We start from the raw sequence: 24,253 nt of genomic DNA on the forward strand, positions 1-24,253 counted from the left end.
GAGGAAGCAATGGATTCAAAAGGGAACTCTTCTTTGAATGTCACCTTTTGGAAAAATCATAGTTTTGTTTAAAAGCATTTTATTTATTTCGTGTGTCCTGGTTTGTGCTACATATGACTTTTGATGTTCCATTCAAAAAGGCAACTTTTCCTGAAAATAAAAGGGAAAAAATAATATTCCCAGTGATTTCTAAGAAAAACTTAAGCCCTAATACATACCTATTTATTATGTTTTAAATTTAAAGCATGGAGAGTAGCTACTGTCATAAGACCTAGTTCCTCAGCTGCCTTAAATTGCCATAGCTCCATTTAAATCCATGGTATATGCCAGATGAGAATCTGGAAACAGATTCATTGAGATCCATTTCAAGACCATCCCCAAAATTAATTTGTTAGGATGTGTCTACGCTGCAGGGCTTAACTCAAAATAAGCTATGCAAATTGAGGTACGTCAATTGCATAGCTCATTTCAAAATAGTTTATTTCAAAATTGGGTGCATCTACACAGCACTTATTTTGAAACAGAGCACTCTTCTTCCGACTTCCCTTACTCCTGGTACAATAAGGGTTACAGGAGTCAGAGTAAGAAGTCCTACAGCTTGACAGTATTTCAACATTATTTCTAAATAACTGCCTGCTGTGTAGATGCGGACTAAGTTATTTCAAAATAACACTAGTTATTTCAAAAAAATGTTGTTCTGTAGATGTACCTTCTATGTTCTTTCCATGGATATTGGAAACTATTACACATAAGTGCTCATCATTCCATATTTCTTAGAGCAGGTTAGCTATAGAAATTGCTTCATTTCTAAGAAACTCATGTCCGTAATTATGAATTCTGGAAAAATTTGAAAAGTACAAGGGAAACTAAAGCATATGGGACACCTACAAAAGTACATACAGTATAACTTTTAAAGATCTGCTATTAGGGTTGGATAAAACTAAGTTCCAGCTTTTGGTAACTTTTCAAAGTTTTGGTATGTTTTGCAAACTTAGAGTATGTGTACACTACAGGACAAAGTCAAATTAAGATATGCAACTTCAGCTACATGAATTGCATAGTTGAAGTCAAAGCAGCTTAACTTGGCTTTTGGCGAGGTCTACACTGTAGGAAGTCAAAGGTAGAACATTTCCTTCGACTTCGCTTACTCCTCGAGAAAGCAGGGTTACCACCATTGACTAGAGTGCCCTTCTCACTTTGAATTAGCTGGCTTAACTAGAACGCTAATTTGAACCCTGGAAGATTGACAGTGGCAGCTTTGATCTTCCTCTGTGGTGTAGGTATACTTTTAGTGTGATTCAGGGCAATATAAAACCCATTCTTTTTCAAGGATATCAAGGATTATTTAATTTGATCCACAGTATATATTTCACCTGTTTTTCTTCTCCGGTGTTCATAGTTACTACTAAACAGTATTTACCCAAAAACCTTGGCATCCAGACTTTTGAATCCCAATGTTCAAGTTGGTTCAAACTCAAGAAAAACTGACTGAGTATTGCTAACTTTTCATTAAAAAATTTAGAGGCCAATAATTAGACATTTGAAGACTCTGTGTCAACGTTAACACTCAAGACAGCTATTGTTATTTGTTTCTGATGGCATCAGTAGTGATGCAGGTGCTTTACAAACACAAAAGAAGATACAGACTTGTGCTGAAACACATTTTAAGGCCTTGATGTTGCAAACACTTATGCAGCTGCTGAACTTGGTCTTCAATAGGATTACCTGTTTAAGTAAAATTAAGCATGTGCTTAAGATTATGCAGAATCTAAACTTACAGCATTCTTTCCACTGAATACTCACAGCTCAAAAGAATAGAAGCACAAAGAAAAATATCAATAAAAAATAGCTCAAAGCACTGTTAATATTTTAATTAAATTTCCATGGCTTTTTGCACTGTACATTTAAGGCTTTGTGCTTTTCCTCTTCAAACTCTTTACCTTTGGTAGTCCCTCATGGATATATTTATTCAGTGTTGAATATGCTACAAAACAGCTCAGTTTAGCAAAGTATGTGTGTATAATAGTCTCGCAGAAACTACACAACATATTTAAAGTTAGTTTTTATGTACCTTGCCGCATCAGGGCCTAAGGTGCTGTGGTAAGACAGCTGCCCATATGAACAGATAAAATTTCATACACGGCAAAATATATTTCCAATTGAGCCTTTTGTTGTAGAACACAAACAAGGCAGGCCTTTGTTATTATGTATGCATTAGTGTTATTGCCTTTATCAATTTGCATAACATTCCCATTATACTTTATGATTTTACTTTTGAATGTTATACGTTAGGACAGTCAGCACAATCTGCAGCATTTAAGTTCTGTGATGCCTTCGGCAGATTTCAGATTTGTTCTGGCCAATTAATTTAACCCAGCATTGATCAGAAAAAATGAAGGCATTCTAGAATAAAAGAGAAACTACAAACCAAAAATGAAAGCACTCATTAGTGATAAGATTCTCCCATTCAAGTGCCTATTTAATTACATTTTTCCAACTAATGGAAAAAAGATATTTCATGAGAATAAATTTTGACAGCAACATCACTGCAATCTTCTTAGCAACTCTAGTTTTCATTTCTAAGCAGACAATATATTTGAGGAGAACAGCACAGATGAAGAAGCCCATATGCTTACCCCTCTCCGATGTTTCCCCACATATTTGGTGTCTTAAATTTTGTTGCTGAAAATTATTTACCTCACAAGTAAAGAATCATGAAACTAAGGTTACCGAAAAAGTTATTCACCGCATGAATATTTTGCGGTGGTCTTTCCTTTTGCTCTTTATCAGATACTACTGTCCACATCTGAGCCGCAGAAAACTTAGTGAGCTATGTATACAACGGCAAAAGAAAATTCTTGGATTTGAGAATGCTAAAAGTAGGAATAAAGAAGAAAGATTACAAATCAGACTGCCATACTTTGAAAATTAATCTTCGAAAGTGTTTCTTTTCCTTGGGCTGGTCAAAATTTTTCAATCAACACTGTTTTTTTCCAGTGGGGAATTAAGGGTTCAATTAAAAGAAATTGCGCACAGAAATTGTTGACTTTAACAATTAAAAATCCAGATATCCATAATCCAAAAAGATTTTGGTTATTGTTCAAAATTTTTATTTTTTTCATAGATGAAAAAGTCAAATTTCAGTGGGAAATGTTTTGGAACAGCTCTATTATTTGTGTTTTTTTCTTCAGGCAGCAAAATAATTCACTGTGTAGAGTCAGAGCTGAGTGGAACGCAGATGGCTTGATCTCCTGTGCTTGGATGGGTTAAGTAGACTCTTCTTTATTACCTTTCAGAAATGAGAAATTAAGAAAGTTACACGTTTGTAAGAAAGATTATAAAGCAAGCTAGCATACTTGTAACAGACAAATAATTTTTTTTCCAAGAAGCAAGGAATTAGCAGGAGTCTCTTTCAATACTCATAGTCAATAAGCACCAGAAAGTAGTGTCCTTGTCTTCTGGACACTTTATTGATCTGCATAGAGCATAATTATTTCTGCTGAATCAGTGCCATCTCCCATTCCCGACTCTCAGAAATTCTTCTCCTCACTATGTCTTGATGTAATTAATATCAAGATCTCTTCCACCACAAGTAACTTAGCACTTCCCACTTTCTTAGCACAACGAAACCCTGATCTTGCTTTAAACCAATTCCAAAGAAAAATATCAATAGTTCACCCGCCACTATGATTTCTAGTGAAATAATCTTTTACAGGATGACCACAAGAAGGGAAGAATTAAGGAAAATGCAGGACAATGTAGCACTTTAAAGACTAACAAGATGGTTTATTAGATGATGAGCTTTCGTGGGCCAGACCCACTTCCTCAGATCAAATAGTGGAAGAAAGTAGTCACAACCATATATACCAAAGGATACAATTAAAAAAATGAACAAATATGAAAAGGACAAATCACATTGCAGAACAGAAGGGGGATGCGGGGGGGGCGGAGGGGGAGGAAGGAAGGTAAGTGTCTGTGAATTGATGATATTAAAGGTAGGGAGAGTGGGATGTTTGTGAGTTAATGGTATTACAGGTGATAATTGGGGAAACTGTCTTGGTAATGGGTGAGATAGTTCAAATTCTTGTTAAGTCCTTGTTGGCAAGTGTCGAATTTTAACATGAATGACAGTTCAGAGGATTCCCTTTCAAGTGCAGATGTAAAAGGTCTTTGTAGCAGAATGCAGGTGGCTAAGTCATTCAGGGTATGTCTACACTAGAAAGTTAGTTCGAACTAACGGACGTTAGTTCGAACTAACTTTCCTATGCGCTACACTAGCGCTCCGTTAGTTCGAACTTAATTCGAACTAACGGAGCGCTTAGTTCGAACTAGGTAAACCTCATTTTACGAGGACTAACGCCTAGTTCGAACTAGCTAGTTCGAACTAAGGGCTGTGTAGCCCTTTAGTTCGAACTAGTGGGAGGCTAAGGCTTCCCAGGTTTCCCTGGTGGCCACTCTGGCCAACACCAGGGAAACTCTATTGCCCCCCTCCCGGCCCCGGAGCCCTTAAAGGGCCACGGGCTGGCTACTCACTTTGTGCCAGTTGCAAGGCTGCAAGCACCCGTGCCTGCACAGCCTGCACCTGCCACACTATGAGCCAGCCATCCGAGGGCTCCCAGCCCTCCACTGCTCCCCACGACCAGCCTGGCGGCTCCCGGGAGCCTGCCCGGGGGCGCAAAAGGCGGGCGCCCGCCTGGTCAAGTGCGGAGATCGTGGACCTCATCGAGGTTTGGGGGGAAGCCTCAAATGTCCACGATCTCCGCACTAGCCACCGGAACGCGGCCGTCTATGGACGCATGGCTGCCAGCCTGGCCGCCAGGGGCCACCAGCGCAGCCGGGAGCAGGTGCGCTGCAAGATTAAAGACTTGCGGCAGTCCTACTCCCGGGCCTGCCTGCCAGGGGCTGACCCGGAGGCCTGCCCCCACTTCCATGCCCTGGACCGCATCCTGGGGCCTCATGCCGTCCTTGCCCCCCGGGACGTGATTGACCCCGGGGCAGAGGGACCGCTCCTGGACACCGAGGAGGAGGAAGAGGGCTCTGAGAGCCAGGAGCCTGCTGCCAGCCTTCCCAGGACCCGGGACCCCCGAGGCACCCCACAGAGCCGCTCGCCTGCATCATCAGAGGCCGGGGAGGCATCCACCTGTGAGTACCCTCGTGTTCCCCTTATGTGTACGGGGGGCTGGGGCGAGAGGGAGCCCCGGGACCGTGCGCCTGGGCCTTGCCCACCACGGAGCAGCAGCTGGGGATCCTGCAGGGGCCCTGGCCTTGCAGAGGGGAGCTGGGTTTCACACACCTGGGCCCCTGGGGTAATTGACCGCTGGTCTTCTTGCACCACAGCTGCAGCACCGGGGACTGCAGGGCGCACCACCCCGCCTGCAGCAGCCGCCCGCGCCCGGGCAAGCAGGACAGCCAGGAACCAGGAGGACTACCAGAGGCGGCATCTCCGGTTCCTGGACCGACAGCTCCGTCTCCAGGACCACTGGGTCCAGGAGGACCTCAGGCTGCGCCAGAGGAGTCTGGAGGCCCTGGAGGAGCAGGGCCGTGCCCTGCGAGGCCACCTCCAGAGCCTGCTAGACCGCTTTCCATTTCCTCCTCCCCCTGCTCCCCCTCTTGCTCCCCCTCTTGCTCCCCCTGCTCCCCCTCTTGCTCCCCCTCTTGCTCCCCCTGCTCCTCCTGCTCCTCCTGCTTCCGCTCCTGCTTCCTCCACACCCCCTGTCCTCTCTGCCCCCCCCTCCACAACCATTCCCCACCGACGCCCCCGGACCCGCAGTGTGGCGAGACGGGAGAGGCACCCAGACTCCCACCCCTGAGCTTTCCTTTCCCTTCCTCCCTTCCCTCCCCTCCCCTTCCAGCTCCCTCGTCCCAGGTTTCCCCCTCCCTTCTCCCACCTTCATTCCTCCCTCCCCCACCCCAGTTCTGTGAAATAAACAGACGTTTTTGTTGGAAAAACAGGTGTCTTTATTTGACAGTAGGTAGGGAGGGGAAAGGGGAAGGGGGGGGTAGGGTGGAAGAAGGCCCCGGTGGGGCATGCAGGGAGAGGTCAGTCCTCCTCCTCCTCCACCTGGAAGCTCTCCCGCAGGGCTTCCCGGATCCGGATGGCCCCCCGCTGGGCTTCCCGGACGGCGGCGGTGCGGGGCTGACCGTAGTGTCCAGCCATGCGGTCAGCCTCAGCCATCCAGGCTGGCAAGAAAGCCTCCCCCTTCCGCTCACACAAATTGTGGAGCACACAACATGCCGCCACCACGGGAGGGATGTTGTGCTCGGCCAGGTCCAGACGGGTGAGGAGGCATCGAAAGCGGGCTTTCAGTCGCCCGAAGGCCCCCTCCACCACGATGCGGGCCCTGCTCAGCCTGTTATTGAAGGCCTGGCGGGAGGGATTGAGGTGTCCCGTGTAGGGCTTCATGAGCCAGGGCTGCAGTGGGTAGGCGGCATCCCCCACCAGGCAGACGGGCATGTCCACGTCCCCGACCCTGATGTGGCGGTCGGGGAAGAAGGTCCCGTCCTGCAGCCGCTGGCACACGGAGGAGTTCCGGTACACCCGGGCGTCGTGTGCTTTGCCGGACCAGCCCACATTTATGTCCGTCAACTGTCCCCGGTGGTCACATACGGCCTGCAGGATGACGGAGAAGTACCCCTTGCGGTTCACGTACCGGGACGCCTGGTGTTCCGGGGCACGGATGGGGATGTGCGTCCCGTCGATGGCCCCCCCGCAGTTGGGGAAGCCGAGGGCGCCGAATCCCCGGATGACGGCATCCGGGTTGGCGAGGCGGACCACCCTGCGGAGCAGCACCCGGTTGATGGCCTTGACCACCTGCGGAGAGAGACACAGCAAAGCGTCAATCAGTGGGGCGCCCGGGTGGCTGGGAGCGTGCGTGCCCTGGCAGTGCCCCGCGCCCCACTCCCGGAAGCAACCCCCCTGGCGGCGTGTAGTACGGCCGGGACAGCCCGACCCCTCCGGTGCGGGGCGCTTTCGCCTCCTCCCGCCCCCCCCTTTGTCCCTGGGGCGGCCCATCCCCTCCTCGCAGCCCCCCTCCCCCCCGGCTCGGTGGCCGACGAGCGCCGTACCTGCATGAGCACTGCTCCGACAGTGGATCTCCCCACGCCGAACTGGTTCCCGACGGATCGGTAGCTGTCCGGCGTGGAGAGCTTCCAGAGGGCGATGGCCACCCGCTTCTGGAGGGGGATGGCGGGCCTCATGCGAGTGTCCCTTCTTTGCAGGGCAGGGGCGAGCCACTCGCAGAGCTCCAGGAAGGTGTCCCTCCTCATCCTAAAGTTCTGGGTCCACTGTCGGTCGTCCCAGTGCTCCAGGACGATGCGGTCCCACCAGTCGCTGCTGGTGTCCAGACGCCAGATGCGGCGGGGCACGCCGGTGCCGGGGCGCCGCCGCGGCTCCTCCACGGCCCCCAGGGCGGCCAGGCGGAGAGGCAGGGGGCTGACGTTCCCCAGGTGGTGCCAGGCAGCCTCGAGCCATTGCTGGCAGGCTTGCAGCAGCAAGTCCAGAACGTGCACCAGAAGGTGCAGGGCGAGCCGTGGCTCCATGTTGCCACCTGCGGCGGCCCCCCCGAAGGGAAGCACCGACACAGACGGGCACAGAGACCGACGCTTTGCTGTCCCTCGGCGAGGTTGGCAAGCAAGCAGGAAAAGCTGAGAACCGGCTGTCCAGGGGGGGTCCCTTTAAGCACGAGCCTCAGATAGCCTCAGACAGCAGCCACACAAAGCAACTGCTGACCTGATGCCCTGCCAGAACCGGTTTCAGCTGCCCTTAAATGCCCCCCTGCGTCCAATCAGTGTGGACGCGCTAGTTCGAACTAGCAAAACGCTAGTTCGAACTAGTTTTTAGTTCTAGATGCGCTAGTTCGAACTAGCTTAGTTCGAATTAACTAATTCGAACTAAGTTAGTTCGAACTAGCGCTGTAGTGTAGACGTACCCTTAGAGAGTGTCCTTTCTGGTTAAAGTGGCAAGAAACTGTTTTCTCTTTGTGATCTTGTCTGATATCTGTTTTGTGGGCATTAATCCTTTGGCGAAGTGTCTGAGATGTTTGTCCAATGTACATAGCAGATGGACACTTTCGGCACATGATAGCATAGATTATATTTCTGGATGCGCAGGAATATGTGTTCTTGATCTTATAACTCACTTGGTTAGGTCCAATAATGGTATCAGCAGAATGAATATGTGGACAAAGCTGGCAACGGGGTTTGTTGCAAGGGAAGGTACCAGGGTTGGTATTAGTGTGGTATGTCCTGTGGTGGTTGGTAAGAATCATCTTGAGGTTAGGTGGTTGTCTATAGGAGACTATGGGTCTGTCTCCCAGAGCCTCTTTGAGTATGGTATCCTGTTCCAATATAGGCTGTAGTTTATTGATAATGTGTTGGACAGGTTTCAGTTGGGGGTTGTAGGTGATGACAAGTGGTGTTCTATTGTTGGTTTTCTTGGGTCTGTCTTGAAGTAGATGGTTTCTAGGTATTCGTCTGGCTCTTTCAATTTGCTTTTTTATTTCTCTGGGTGGGTAGTTGAGATTTATAAATGCTTGGTAGAGATCCTGAAGCTTCTGGTCTCTGTCAGTGGGATTAGAGCAGATGCGGTTGTATCGAAGGGCTTGGCTATAGACGATGGATCGTGTGGCGTGTTCTGGATGGGAGCTGGATGCATGTAGGTAACAGTATGAGTCGGTGGGTTTTCTGTAGAGAGTGGTGTCTAATTTTCCATTGTTGATTTGTACGGTGGTGTCCAGGAAGTGGATCTCTCGTGTAGAATGGTCCAGGCTGAGGTTGATGGTGGGGTGTAGGTTGTTGAAATCTCTGTGGAATATCTCCAGTGTTTCTTGGCCATGCGTCCAGATCATAAAGATGTCATCGATGTACCGTAGGTAGAGGAGGGGTGAAAGGGGACAGGAGTTGAGGAAACGTTGTTCTAGGTCAGCCATAAAGATGTTAGCATACTGTGGGGCCATGCATGTACCCATGGCTGTGCCGCTGATCTGGAGGTATAAGTTGTTCTCAAACTGGAAATAATTGTGGGTGAGAACAAAGTTACATAGGTCTGCTATCAGGTTGGCAGTAGTGTCCTCTGGGATAGTGTTTCTAATTGCTTGTAATCCGTCTTCATGTGGGATGTTGGTATATAGAGCTTCTACATCCATGGTGGCAAGGATGGTATTATTGGGGAGGTTATCGATGTTTTGTAGTTTCCTTAGTAAGTCAGTAGTGTCTCGGAGATAGCTGGGGGTATTGGTTACGAAGGGTTTGAGAAGAGTGTCTACATAGCTGGATAGACCAGTAGTGAGCGTGCCAATACCAGAGATGATGGGACGTCCGGGGTGCCCAGGTTTATGGATCTTTGGATCTATGGATCTTTGGTCGGGGGTCAGAAGGTGATTCTGTGAGGATTTGTTCCCGAGTAGCTGTGGGGAGGCTTTTAAGGAGACAGTGTAGTTTCATTTGGAAGAATTAAGAATGGATTTCCACTTTTAACTCGGCCTGTTTTCATTGTTAAGCTTTTGATAGCTCAGTCTCAATATTGCATTTAAGCTATTTTCTTCATTGGAATATATACTGAGTCATCAAAACAACCCAGAAAAGGTATATGATGATATTTTCTATATGAAACACATGATATGTTCTTTTCTCTCAAGATATCCGGTCTCAAAATAAGAGATAAAACTATGCTAGGAAATATGCCACTAAAACTTTGGATTCTTTGTGCCTTCTGCACAACAGGAGCACATAAAGGGAAAATAGAAATGATAGAAAGATACAGCTCTTGCACTGCCTACAGTACATGCTGTTAATTTTCACTGTGATTTTTTAGTCTTCACAAATGTTTCATAAGCCATGAAGCATAGGTTTCAGAAAATCAATATCTCTCTGCAGAGTCACAGAATTTATGTGAAGATCTTCGTTTATAAAATAATTTTGTGCTTCATTATTGCTCTTTGGGGAAGCAGAAACAGTGTGTTCTAACACTTTCACAGAAATTCAAAACAAGATGTCCCTGTCAGAATCATCTTGAAGCACAGCGCATAACTGACTTCCCAGCAGCAGTGAATACCACTGAAATCCCCTTTGTGATTAGCAGAATGAAGTCTCAGGAGATTCTCAGCTTCCAGGAGGAACAATACAAGTAACATGCATTTTCAAGGTGTTGTTACCAACTTAAGGCATGCAAAAAGCTGGACACTAATGAGAAAACATTCTCTTTACAAACGTATGCACTGTTGGTAGAATCAGGTGGATGGAAGCAAGCACTTGGGAAGCAAACTCACTTAAATAAGAAACATGTGCCAGAGGTCTAGTTGATTCAGAGGACTGTTTATGTGCTGAGACAGGCTTTCATCACTAGGATACCAATAGATCTGGAAAGTTTCTAATGGAATGTTTTTTCCATGGACAAATGACAATTCACAAAAATTCACAGGAGATATTTTCATTAAATTCCAATCAGAATCTGGTTGACTGCCTGCTCCTTGGCCCAGCTCCTTGGCAGCCTACATAATGGGGCTCCTGGGAACCCTGGCCTTCCAAGCTCATGGCTCCTCAGCAGTCCAGGCTCCCAATTTCTGAGGTTTCCAATTCCAGAACAGCAAACCAAGTGGCCTGTCTCAGAGTTGGGAATCCCAAGACTTCTAAGCTCTTTGTCCATCCAAAAACTTGGTCCAACTTCCACTTCCCCAAGCCACTGAGCTCCCCATCTTTCAGGCTACCAGGAATCTAGACAATCTCAGGGACCCTCAACAAATTGAAAGAATGTAGAAATGAAATTTTAGAATCCCCATTCTTCAGAAACTATCAACATTTCATTTGTTCCATTTTGGAGAAACTTTTATTGTCTTTTGAATTCTCCATAGAATGAGAAATCGAGGGTATGTCTACACTACAGCGCTAATTCGCACTAACTTAGTTCGAATTAGTTAATTCGAACTAAGCTAATTCGAACTAATGGATCCAGACTAAAAAACTAGTTTGAATTAGCGTTTTTCTAATTCGAACTAGCATGTCCACATTAAGTGGACCCTGAACCGGGGTTCAGGATGGCCGGAACCAGTGCCTGCAGGGCATCAGATGAGGACTTAGAGCGTGGAGCTGCTGCCTCAGGCTAGCCGAGGGCTGTGCTTAAAGAGTCCCAACCCCCACCCCGGACAGACAGTTCTCAGGGGTGCCCCGCTTCCAAAGCAGTCCTGGCTTGGAGTGCCCTGAGTACTCACACTGGGCACATCACAGCACTCAGCCATCAGACCGGCTGCACTTGCCGCAGGCTGCCATCTGGGGAGAGGGGACAATTGGGGGGCTGCAGGAGAGCTTCCACCCCCAGAAGCCTGCAGAGCCAGCCCAGTCCTCCCCATCGGGGGCTCGTACCCCATTCCTCCCTCACCTCCTTCCACTTACCCTTCCCTAGCCCCTCTTCTTGATGTACAAAGTAAAGATAACGTGTCTTCCAAAATAGAATCTCTCTTTATTGAACAAAACTGGGGGAGACTGGGAAAAGAAGGTGGGAGAGGGGAAGAGAGAGGCTGGGAGAGGGGAAGGCAACTAAAATGATCAGGGGTTGGGTACAGGTCCCATATGAAGAGAGGCTAAACAGACTGGGACTTTTCAGCTTAGAAAAGAGGGGACGGAGGAGGGACAGGATAGAGGTCTCTAAAAGCAGGAGTTGCGTGGGTAGGGTGCATACAGAAAAGTTCTTCATTAGTTCCCATAAAGAAGGACGAGAGGACACCAAAGGAAAGGAATGGGTAGCAGGCTTCAAACTAATAACAGAAAGTTCTTCTTCACAAAGCAAATAGTCAACCTGTGGAACTCCTTGTTGCAGGATGCTGTGAAGGCTAGAACTATAACAGAGTTTAAAGAGAAATGAGATAAATTGATGGATGTTGGGTCCATGGAGTGGTAATAGCCAGGGGGTAGGAGTGGTGTCCCTGCCCAAAGTTTGTGGAAGGCTGGAGAGGGATGGCATGAGACAAATGGCTTGGTCACTGTTTTCAGTCCATCCCCTCCAGGGTCCCTAGGGTTGGCCGCTGTTGGCAGACAGGCTACTGGGCTAGATGGACCTTTGGTCTGACCCAGTACGGCCATTGTAAGCTCAGGGCTCAGGGTCGGGGGTCTCAGTGGACCACCTTAATTTTCATGCACACCTGTTCCTGGGTGGCCAGGCTGGCAGCTATCCTGCCCTAGATGGCCACTTTCCTGTGCCTAGTGTGGACATTGTGGACGAGGTCCACGATGTCCGCACTAGACCAGGTGGGTGCCCACCTCTTGCGGTCCCGGGCAAGCTCCCGGGAGCTGCCAGCCTGGTCCCAGGAAGAGGGGAAGGGCTGGGGGGCATCGGGTGGCTGGCTCGAGCCATGCCAGGTGCAGGGTCTGCTGGCTGGGTGCTGGCAGGCTTGCACCTGGCACGGGCACCGTAGCCAGCCCGTGCCCCTTTAAGGGGTCCGGGGCCGGGAGGGGGGCAATAGAGTTTCCCAGAGTGGCCACCAGGGAAATCTGGGGAGGGCTAGCCTCCCACTAGTTCGAATTAAGGGGCTACACACCCCTTAATTTGAACTAGTATGTTCGAACTAGGCTTAGTCCTCGTAGAATGAGGTTTACCTAGTTCAAACTAAGCGCTCCGCTAGTTCAAATTAAGTTCGAACTAGCGGAGCGCTAGTGTAGCACCTATCAAAGTGAATTCGAACTAACCCCTAGTTTCCAGACAATTCTAGCCATCAATTTAAATATAGGCTGGATCTATAATGTTGTAACTTCTCATGTAGGTTGACCACTGTTCATCATTGTTATCAATTTGTCTTCTGCAGTAGCAACAGCCTGCCCTCACATGATATAAATTTGTTTATCATTAAAACATAGAGCCTATGATAGATACCAGATTTATTGTTGAAAAGAAAAAGCTTCTGATTTTCTTCTATATTGTTAAGAAACATCTTAAGCTTTTTCCCACCCATTCTTTGTCAATGTAACTCGGCTTTCTAATCTAGTATGGTTTCCTGCTAGGGATAAGTAAGAAAATCAATCAATCCTTGCCATTTGTTGAGTGGCCCGTATAATAAAGATTAACATCAAGCAAGGTGGTTATTTTTGTTGGCAATACCTGCTTAATAGGCAACAATGAAAGGGATACAAATAAAGAACAACATCCTTTCACATTCCTTAAGAATATTGGAAATCACTTTTCAGAAGAAGAAAAAAAAATGCAGTGCACCACACTGAAAATTTTGCACTGTACCTGTTGTGACTAGGAGATGTTCAAGTTTATAACTTTTTACATTTTGTGTATTCTTCCCTCTCCAATCAGTTTGTAATATAGGGGATCTATGTACAGCTTCAAAAAAGGCAAATAAGTTGTTTTGTATAACAATGAAGACACAAAAAACCTGAAAGATGATTGGTCTGATGTATTTGAACCTTCCTAAGACCTCATATGTAGTACTGTGTTCAGTTTTAGATGTCATATTTTAAAATCCCACTTCAAAAAAAAAAAAAAAAGGGAGAGTGTGGAAGGGAGACCCAAAAAAATGAGAAGCAATAATTAAAAAAAAAAAGAATAAGAACTGGACGTTGTCAGTCTATAGTAAGGACTTGAATCTCTCTACAATTGCAATTCTCTTAGAAACTTGGTTACATTATATCTTGCTCTATTATTTCTCCAGTTCCACTGATGGCACTTGGTTTTCACTTGGGCTGTGTCTAGACTACATGCCTCTGTCGTCAGAGGCGTGTAGATTAGACACATAGGCAAAGGCAAATGAAGCCGCGATTTAAATGATTGCGGCTTCATTTAAATTTACATGGCTGCCGCGCTGAGCCGACGAACAGCTGATCAGCTGTTTGTCTGCTCAGCACGCTAGTCTGGACGCTCCCCTGCCGACATCAAAGCCCTTTGTAGGCAGCCCCGTTATTCGTCGTGGGATGAGGTTCACCGGGGCTGCCGATAAAGGGCTTTGATGTCAGCAGGAGAGCATCTAGACTAGCGCGCTGAGCGGACAAACAGCTGATCAGCTGTTTGTCGGCTCAGCGCGGCAGCCATGTAAATTTAAATGAAGCCGCGATCATTTAAATCGCGGCTCCATTTGCCTTTGCCGAAACAACAAATCTACATGGCTCCGTCGACAGAGCCATGTAGTTTAGACGTACCCTTGGTGATTGAAGAATTAATATGAGGCTAATATAAAGTACTCTTTAGATTAGAAATATGCATCCAATGCAGTCATCCTATTCATTGTACTTTCTTTTTTAAAATGTTTGATTTTGTAAATGAGAAAGAACAGTGGAGATGAAAGTGGGAATTATAAAATGAAAGGGGGAGAACCCACACAAAATGAAAAATAGAAAAGCAAAGATAAACAGTGAGGTTTTTTAAGAGATCACCCAATAAATATTTTGCATGTTTCATGTGATGCTTCTACACAGCAATTCTGTTATTTCAAAATAAATTTGAAATAACGGACGGTTTATTCTGACATCTGAAAACCTCATTCCACAAGGATTAATACCTCTTCCAAAATTGCTATTTCAAAATAGCTATAGTGTGGATGCTCCACTGCTGCTATTTCAAAATAGCTCCTCTCTAGGGCCATTCAAAATAATCACTCCCTAGTGCTCCCTGGCTCTAAATCGAGGTAACACATCCACATTAGGGGAGCTGAAACTTCATATAAGTATACTTGTCTTGACGTATATACATAGGGCTCTCTGTTTAAATAATAAGACTGGTTGTAACTATGTAACATCTGTATTCTACTTAACAGCCACTTAAATACAAACGAAAGTAAACTCTAAATGTGTCTGTTGAACCTGAGCATATATGGGAGACGAGCAAGAACCATACATTATCAGATGCTCTTTGGTAAGAAAATCCTGTATGGCTGTGATGAGGTACACACTCTAAGAAATGTTTCTGGAGATGGCTAGGGAAATAAGCATGTACCAGCTATCTTTAGAGCAGCTGTCTTGGGTGGTCCCTTCAATTAAACACTGTCTGTGGTCACCTTTGTGTTTGGATTAACATGTTTTGCACTCCTTTAAGTGATTGTTAGCACTGCTAGCAGGACTGGATTAAGACAATCCAAAGCCCCAGGCACACCATTACATGGGTTCCCTATGGTTCTGGCCTGCACTGTGGCTCTGCCCCTGATTAGGCAGGGCTGTGGCTGGCAGATGGCTTCTGCTCAAAGAGAGACAAAAACAATGATATGGAATCCCAGTTCCCTCTCAAGAATGGTAACAGGGGCCTCTACCCCCTGGAGAAACAGCACAGCAGTCGGGGTCTGTTAGCAGTTATGGCCAAAGTATAGCTACTTGTGTGTTAAGGCTGGGCATATTGGGGTATTGTAGAATGTATAGGAGTCTTGGCACAAGGTACTGTGGGCTATTATGCTAATAGCATACATACAGAGAAGTTATATACGTTGGAAAGTTCCAGCGCTTTTATTTTTAGAATCTGGAAAAATAAAACATAGTAAACAAAAACAGAAAGACAAAAGGTAGGCACAATTCACAAGACACAGAGGCATAATTCACCACATTTTGCTCTGTACTAGTTCTTTCCAGGTCCATGTATCTGCCATTTAAAATCTATCTTGCATATCTGAGGCAAGTACACTCGCTCACAGACTCGGTAGCCTGCATGTGTCTGCCATTTAGTTCGTTCTAAGCTGATTCCAATTGCATGCTTCACTACAGAGCCCCCTGGCCTGCCAGCAGGACCATGAAACATCCCACACTTTTAAAGGAATAAAATGTAGTTCCAACACTGTCCTCAATACAGCACACTTCTCGCTGTTACATTCTTTAATTAATAATCAATAATAATAATTACTAATGATGGGGAAAATCACAAGTTGAGCCTTATGTGAGATAATATGCAGAAGAATATGAAAAAGGTTGCAATTGATAAATTTACTATATTTCAGGCATCGCTATTGTATTTAGAACCTGCTTAATTGGCATCATGCCAGTGGAGGCAAGGAACTGATTTAGTCCTCAAATGTTCATAATAATGAATAATAATTACAAATGTATGTATTGAATTGAGATATAATTGCCTTATAATTGTCAATGAGTAGTTTTAAATATAAGTATCAACCATAGTAATAGCAATTAGCAGCCACAACAGAGCAGATAAGCGGCATGAAGAGAAGCCAGGACCACACTCCTGGAAATATACAGTAGTAAACTCCTGTTCATACCGGCTAATTATTGTGAGTGGGCTTGCAAGCTCCAGCAAGGCTCTTCTGATAATTAAGAGGGTTTATTATTTACCCATTATCAGAGACATTGCAATGTGCTGTGCTGGAGACCATCCTATTTGTAAAAGAGGGGAAATCATTCAAGCTTGTTGCTAAAGGGAACAGACTGGTGTTAGTAGTGCAGGCTGGGCTGACACTTCCCACACCTCCCATTGTCCAGGAATGGTGAGCTTCAGCCAATGGGTGCTGCAGGGTTCTGTGCCTGCGGATGCTCTGGTAAAGAAACCGTCTGAAGCCCACCAGCAGCTAACCCCGATGAACTGCACACCAGAGGATCCCTACCATGGGTGGTGGGTGAACATAGGGCTGGGGGATGCAAGCCCCCAGACCCATCTCTTCTGCCCAAGGCCCTTCCCCCCGTGTGAGCCCAGTCCCCCCTCCACAGGGACAAGCCTCCAGACCAATCCTGGAGCACAGGGAAGGCAGGTGACCTATTGTATCCCCAGCCTCAGCGCATCTGGAGAGCAGTGCTGAAGCAGTTTGCTTTCTAGAGTTGGAGAGTCCTTTCCCCACCTCTTATACCCACTGCCCATGTTTCCTACCCCTTCTTTATGTTATGTCTAATAACAGGTAATGAAATAGGAAGCTAAAATGGACACTCTTCTTCCTTCTCTACACCTAAAGAAGAGTATTATGTGGCTTGAACCTTACACCGACAGAAATTGACCAGTAAAATATATTACCTCACCTATCTTATCTGTCTAAAGTGGAAGATGTTTAACTTTCTCGACTTTTTATTATTATTTTATTTTCTTCAAGTGTACTAGGTGACAAAACCTTACCCTGATATATGGGGCAATACTAGAGAAATTAGTTTTACTGAATTTTATCTTCTACTGTTAAGCCACACATTCCTGACAAATGTCAGAAATGCTTGATAATATCAATAGCCAATGTTTTTCTCCACAGGAAAAAAAAATAAGTCATGGGGCTTAAAATAGAACTAACTGGGCAATGATCAATGATTTGAGATGATGTGAAGCTCTACTATCTCCTTCCTCAATCTTACTGAATTAGTAAAAAAAACCACTTGTAATTAGATACTGTTTGACTTCAAGTAACTCTGAAAGGCCAAATTATCTGAGTGAGTAAATTTGCAGACCTGAAGAAGAGCTGAGTGAAGCTCAAAAGCTAGTCTCCCTGACCAATAGTTTGGTCCAATAAAAGATATTATCTCACCCACCTTATCTTGCTGACATCCTGGGACTAACACAGGTACACTTCTACTGCAGGAATTATGTCACTTTCTAGGGCTTTTACTCATTTCTGCAGCCACTTTGAGGGATATTGCAAAGGTATTTAGCAACTTAGATTTTAAGCCAGTTGTTGGCCCTTCAAAACTGGCCACCGTATTGGCCATTGTAGATCTTAGTTAACAATGTGCTGCTTCCCAATTCTCAAACATAATTATTATTATTTTTCCTGTGGAAAAATTGTAAATAACCCACATTTACTGCATGGTTGAGCACAATGTCAGTGCTGGAAAAATAATTTTTTCAAATCATGATAAAATATTGTTTGTTTAGCCATATAACTTTACTCCCATTTCAGCAAATGGCATCCCAATTAACGTTTTAAGACTCATCAATTCTTGTTTATTTCTATCGTTAATGTGTCACTGAAACAGCATCACCAAAATTCATTGTTTCTGTGTAGTCTGTTGGAGTCAGGGAAAAACCCCAGATCAAGCACTAGCTCCCCCCAAGCACACTAAATATCATAATGAAGTGTGGTAGTATGGGCACACTCAAGTGACAGTGGCCACCCCTGGGTACAAACCTGCCTAACCCTTGTAGGTATGTACTAGGACAGCTACCTGAGCAACTACCCATGCTGCCATGGTTGCTATTTTTGGCTTGTTGGCTTGAGGAGCGCTACTGTGAGCATGGCTCCTCCTGCTGGAAACCACACATACTCTATGACTAGGTCTCCATGATTTCTACACTGGTCAGTGTGGCTGATCTAAGCTGCTAAAGTGGCTCCAGAGACAGCCACACTGGCCACTGTGGGAGAGGCTCTGCTGCCAGCTGCATTGGCCACTGCTGGGGTAACTTTGGAGCCAGCTGCACCAGCTGCTACTTGGGCAGCCATGGGCAGTTGGCACCAAGAATTTCCCAAACACTGGCTGATGTGGCTGTCCTGGGGGTGACCAGAGCAGTGGTGGGTGGGTCCTGAAGATGACCAGCACAGCCTCTGAATGGAGATCCCCAGCAGTTGGTTCCACTGACCCCAGGAACCTTCCCCAAAGCAGCAGACACCCCTCTTAAGCAGCATCCCAACTAAGATTTGGTCAGTGGTGTTTATAATACAAATTTTGGGAAGCTCACAAGCTTTCAATTTATGTTTAGTGACCGTGACTTTTACTAAAAACACCCATGAGTAAATCATAGCCTTACCTATGACTTTGCTAGGGTTTATGAGAAAAGTTATATTTTGATCTACAAATATGATTTTTTAATTTTAAGTCTGATCACTTATTAAGCAAGAGTCTTCTAAAAGTAAATGCATTATGTGCTGTCTGTAAGATGATGCCATTTATCACAGTCCCGTTGAAATAGATTATTTGTCAATAGCTGACAATGTTTGAAAATATTAGAATGAAAGGAATCTGAACTCCATCCTTGTTTAAATGAATATCCTCTCTAGACCACACTAGTTCACTAAAGTTTCATGGTTAATTAATTTTTAAATATTTTATTGTAGATGTTCCTCTTCCTGATATAGGCCCTGATTCAGCAAAGAATGTAAGTCACTGTGGGTATGTCTACGAGGTGTACAGCTAGTTCGGATTAGAAGCCTAATCCGAACTAGCTAGTCCATGCCACGTCTAGCCGTGCGGCACGGGGTTCGAACTAGCCGGCATTTAAAAATGGCGCCGGCCGGCTTCATGCAAATGAAGCCCGGGAAATTCAAATCCCGGGCTTCATTTGCAACTGCGGATGACTACATTACCCCCGCTAGTTCGAACTAGCCGGGTAGTGTAGACATACCCTGTGAGTCTCATGGATTTCTCGTATTGTTGTTTTTCGGAGCATATTGGGAAGTCAATAAAATAAACAACTTTTCTGGACATTTGCAATGTAACATTAGTTTTTTTCCTTAGAATTCACAATAGTAATGAACCCAAAATCAGAGCCAAGCAAAACAGACTACTAGCAAAATCACCAAATTTATTCTAGTTGGCTGTCTGCAAACCTTCTGCTTTCATGCTTACCTACAGAATCCTGTAGTCTGCAAGCAGGATACATACATACACAAACACTCCTAAAGCGATAGCTTTCAATTCCGACAAAGTACTCAGTACATCACAGGTTTGAAATATGATGTCAGTGAGACTTAAGCTTGTAGCTAAAGTTAGGGAGAGGTGTAAGTGCTTTGCTGAACTGGGCCTTGGTCAGTGTTCATATCACACTCCCCATCAGTACCCATACCCAGCAGACCAAATGTGGTGATGAATCCTGGTCATGTGACACCTGCTAAAATGAAGTGGGTTAATCTTGTGCCCAATTAATACAATATAAAAACCATAGGTGACTGGTGCCTGCAGGGTAAGGGGGTACAAGGAGGGCTATCCAGAAGAAAAGGAATGGGGATAAGAGGGCTCCCAATCTAGCAATTAAAATTTTGGCTAGGGGTGAGGCATACAGGGGAGAAGTGAACTTTCTGAGAACTCCCATGAGTTACCTGTGAGAAAAATTAACCATCACTTCACAGATTCAGGATCAGGCCCACCAAGCTGTGCTGTCCTGAAACTGACTTTGATAATTTAAATAATAATACAAAAGCATAAGTGCCTTTGGAGGGAGGAGTGTCATAAGTTTTTCTTCAGCACCCACTTGCAATCCATCCCTGGAGTCATAGGTTCTGATTCATCTCTGGGGATGTCATTGGGTTGTTTTTTTTATTTCCTTCAGAAATTTTTTATTTCCTTCAGAAATTTTTACCTTGCAGAAATTAGAGATGAAAAGACAGGTAATTAATTATGGCATCCTGGTTAGGGGGGGAGAAAGCAGTAAGTAAATAAAAGCATTTCTCCCCCAACTTGTGAAATACAATAAAACTGAAAGGTTATGTCTACACAGCAAAGTTATTTTGAAATAACAGCAGTTATTTTGAAATAGCTGTGCTAGCATCTACACAGCCAAACCGCTATTTTGAAATTATTTCAAAATAGTGGAGGGCTTATTTCAAAATTTGTAAATCTCATGCTATGAGGAATAGCGCCTATTCCGAAATAGCTATTTCGGAATAGGCACTGTGTAGACAGGGAATAGGGCCTTTTTTGAAATAGGCAGCCTCCAGCCTTCCCAGGGTACCCTGGTGGCTGCTCTGGCCACAAACAGGAAAATTCTTCTTTCCTCCCGCTTCCCCCCACCCCAGAGCTCGTAAAGGTGTAGAGTCTGCCCAGAGCTTTTTTGGCTAGCACTGGGCCTGCCAGCCCTGTGCTACTGTGCTGCTGTCCTGACCCAGTGGCACAAAATGAGCCAGCCAGAAAGTACCAGCCAGCCCTCCAGCAGTCCTCGGGAGCAGTCCTCCAGCTCCCAAGAGCCTACCAGGGGCCAGAAGAGACGGGTGCCTTCCTGGTCTCGTGCGCAGATCATGGACCCTATTGAGGTTTTGGGGGATGCCACCAACCTCCACGATCTCCACACGGGATGCAGGAATGCGGCTGTGCATGGCCGGCAAGCCTATGCCAGGGCCAGAGAGGGCAGCTCCCAAGCAGGGGCAGACACAGACAGCTGCTCCTTCTTCAATGCCCTGGACCATATCCTGGGGAGCAGGACAGTTCATTCCCCCACGTAGTCATTGAGGGTATGTCTACACTACAAAGTTAATTCGAACTAACAGACGTTAGTTCGAATTAACTTTGATAGGCGCTACACATACAAACCGCTAGTTCGAACTTAATTTGAACTAGCGGAGCGCTTAATTCGAACTAGGTAAACCTCATTCTACGAGGACTAACGCCTAGTTCGAATTAAGCAGTTCGAATTAAGGGCTGTGTGGCCACTTAATTTGAACTAGTGGGAGGCTAGCCCTCCCCAGCTTTCCCTGGTGGCCACTCTGGGCACCACCAGGGAAACTCGTCTGCCCCCCTCCCAGCCCCGGACTCCTTAAAGGGGCACGGAATGGCTACGGTGCCCGTGCCAGGTGCAAGCCTGCCAGCACCCAGCCAGCAGACCCTGCACCTGGCACGGCATGAACCAGCCACCTGCTGCCACCCAGCGCTCCGCCTCTTCCCGGGACCAGGCTGGCGGCACCCGGGAGCCTGCCCGGGTCCGCAAGAGGTGGACGCCCACCTGGTCTAGTGCGGACACCGTGGACCTCATCCACAATGTCCGCACTAGGCACCGGGAAGTGGCCGTCTAGGGCAGGGGAGCTGCCAGCCTGGCCACCCAGGAGCAGGTGTGCATGAAAATCAAGGTGGTCCACTGAGACCCCCGACCCTGAGCCCTGAGCTTACAATGGCCGTCCTGGGTCAGACCAAAGGTCCATCTGCCCAGTAGCCTGTCTGCCGACAGCGACCAACCCTAGGGACCCTGGAGGGGATGGACCGAAGACAGTGACCAAGCCATTTGTCTCGTGCCATCCCTCTCCAGCCTTCCACAAACAGAGGCCAGGGACACCATTTCTACTCCCTGGCTAATACCACTCCATGGACCCAACCTCCATGAATTAATCTAACTTCTCTTTAAACTCTGTTCTAGTTCTAGCCTTCACTGCCTCCTGCAGCAAGGAGTTCCGCAGGTTGACTATTTGCTTTGTGAAGAACAACTTTCTGTTATTAGTTTGAAACCTGCTACCCATTTATTTCATTTGGTGTCTTCTAGTCCTTCTATTATGGGAACTAATGAAGAACTTTTCTGTATGCACCCTTTCCACACCACTCATGCTTTTACAGACCTCTATCATAGCTCCCCTCAGTCTCCTCTTTTCTAAACTGAGAAGTCCCAGTCTCTTTAGCCTCTCTTCATATGGGACCTGTTCCAAACCTCTGATCATTTTAGTTGCCCTCCCCTCTCCCACCCTCTCTCTTGCCCTCTCCCACTTCCTTTTCCCAGTCTCCCCCAGTTTTGTTCAATAAAGACAGTTTCTATTTTTGATCACACATGTCCTTTATTTTGTACATCAGGAAGGGGGGCTAAGGAGGGATAAGTGGAAGGAGGTGAGGGAGGAATGGGGTACGAGCCCCCGATGGGGAAGGACTGGGGTGGCTCTTCGGGCTCCTCAGGGTGGAAGCTCTCCTGCAGCCCCCCGATTGACCCTCCCCCGGATGGCAGCCTGCGGCAAGTGCAGCCGGGCTGATGACCGAGTGCTGTGATGTGCCGAGTGTGGGCACTCAGGGCACTCCAAGCCAGGACTGCTTTGCAGGCAGGCAACCCCTGAGAACTGTCTGTCCGGGGTGGGGGTCGGGACCCTTTAAGCACAGCCCTCGGCTAGCCTGAGACAGCAGCTCCACGCTCTAAGTCCTAATCTGATGCCCTGCAGGCACTGCTTCCGGCCATCCTTAACCTCGGTTCAGGGTCCACTCAATGTGGACATGCTAGTTCAAATTAGCAAAATGCTAATTCGAACTAGTTTTTAGGTCTAGATGCACTAATTCGAATTAGCTTAGTTCAAATTAACTAATTCAAATTAAGTTAGTTTGAATTAGTGCTGTAGTGTAGACATGCCCTGACTCTGGGGCAGAGCCAGTCCATGTCGTCCTTGTTGAGAACACTGATGATGGCACGGAGGAGGAGAAGAATACCAGAGTCACCACCCACCTGAGCCAGGACCCCCGAGCCATCCCTGCAGACCCATCCCAGGTGTCATCCGAGGCTGAGGAAGCAACATGTGAGTGCCATCACTGTCCCCTTATGTGGGGGAGGTAGAGTGGGGGATCAGGGACTGCACACCTGGGCTTTGCTTGCCACAGATCACACAGCAACCTTTGCACGTGCAAGCACATGCTGTGTCACTCCTGGGCATGTGGCCCCAGCTGACTGACACACAGGGGCCTGTTAGCCACAAGGGTGTGTGGAGAGATATGACATGCTCCTGACCCGGGGGTGGGACATGATAGGATGACCACCCTCCACAAACCCCCCCTACAAGGATGCGGGGGACATAACCCCTCTCCCCGCCCCGCCATACCGAAATACAGCACAGGGGCATGGGCGCAGTCTCAGGGCAGCACCACTCCCAGGGTACGTCTACACTACAGCGCTAGTTCGAACTAACTTAGTTCGAATTAGTTAATTCGAACTAAGCTAGTTCGAACTAGCGCATCTAGAACTAAAAACTAGTTCGAACTAACGTTTTGCTAGTTCGAACTAGCGCGTCCACACTGATTGGACGCAGGGGGGCATTTAAGGGCAGCTGAAACCGGTTCTGGCAGGGCATCAGGTCAGCAGTTGCTTTGTGTGGCTGCTGTCTGAGGCTATCTGAGGCTCGTGCTTAAAGGGACCCCCCTGGACAGCCGGTTCTCAGCTTTTCCTGCTTGCTTGCCAACCTCACCGAGGGACAGAAAAGCGTCGGTCTCTGTGCCCGTCTGTGTCGGTGCTTCCCTTCGGGGGGGACCGCCGCAGGTGGCAACATGGAGCCACGGCTCGCCCTGCACCTTCTGGTGCACGTTCTGGACTTGCTGCTGCAAGCCTGCCAGCAATGGCTCGAGGCTGCCTGGCACCACCTGGGGAATGTCAGCCCCCTGCCTCTCCGCCTGGCCGCCCTGGGGGCCGTGGAGGAGCCGCGGCGGCGCCCCGGCACCGGCGTGCCCCGCCGCATCTGGCGTCTGGACACCAGCAGCGACTGGTGGGACCGCATCGTCCTGGAGCGCTGGGACGACCGACAGTGGACCCAGAACTTTAGGATGAGGAGGGACACCTTCCTGGAGCTCTGCGAGTGGCTCGCCCCTGCCCTGCAAAGAAGGGACACTCGCATGAGGCCCGCCATCCCCCTCCAGAAGCGTGTGGCCATCGCCCTCTGGAAGCTCTCCACGCCGGACAGCTACCGATCCGTCGGGAACCAGT

General features: G+C 47.1%; 1 protein-coding gene across 1 annotated transcript; it reads left to right on the forward strand.

Annotated features, from left to right (window-relative positions):
* Positions 1-4,289: 4,289 nt before the first annotated feature.
* LOC142822385 (uncharacterized) lies at positions 4,290-5,977 on the forward strand. Its single transcript, XM_075913283.1, has 2 exons — positions 4,290-5,142; positions 5,338-5,977. Exons 1-2 carry the CDS (start codon positions 4,593-4,595, stop codon positions 5,808-5,810), a joined length of 1,023 nt encoding a protein of 340 aa, XP_075769398.1. The 5' UTR covers positions 4,290-4,592; the 3' UTR covers positions 5,811-5,977.
* Positions 5,978-24,253: the final 18,276 nt, after the last annotated feature.

Source organism: Pelodiscus sinensis, chromosome 1, assembly GCF_049634645.1.
Source record: "Pelodiscus sinensis isolate JC-2024 chromosome 1, ASM4963464v1, whole genome shotgun sequence".
Taxonomy (NCBI): domain Eukaryota; kingdom Metazoa; phylum Chordata; order Testudines; family Trionychidae; genus Pelodiscus; species Pelodiscus sinensis.

Bases quoted from the DNA above. Each gene is read 5' to 3' on its own strand.
- LOC142822385 (XM_075913283.1), top strand. From the start codon at position 4,593: ATGAGCCAGCCATCCGAGGGCTCCCAGCCCTCCACTGCTCCCCACGAC. The intron at 5,143-5,337 runs GTGAGTACCCTC...CTTGCACCACAG, and splicing joins GGCCGGGGAGGCATCCACCT to CTGCAGCACCGGGGACTGCA.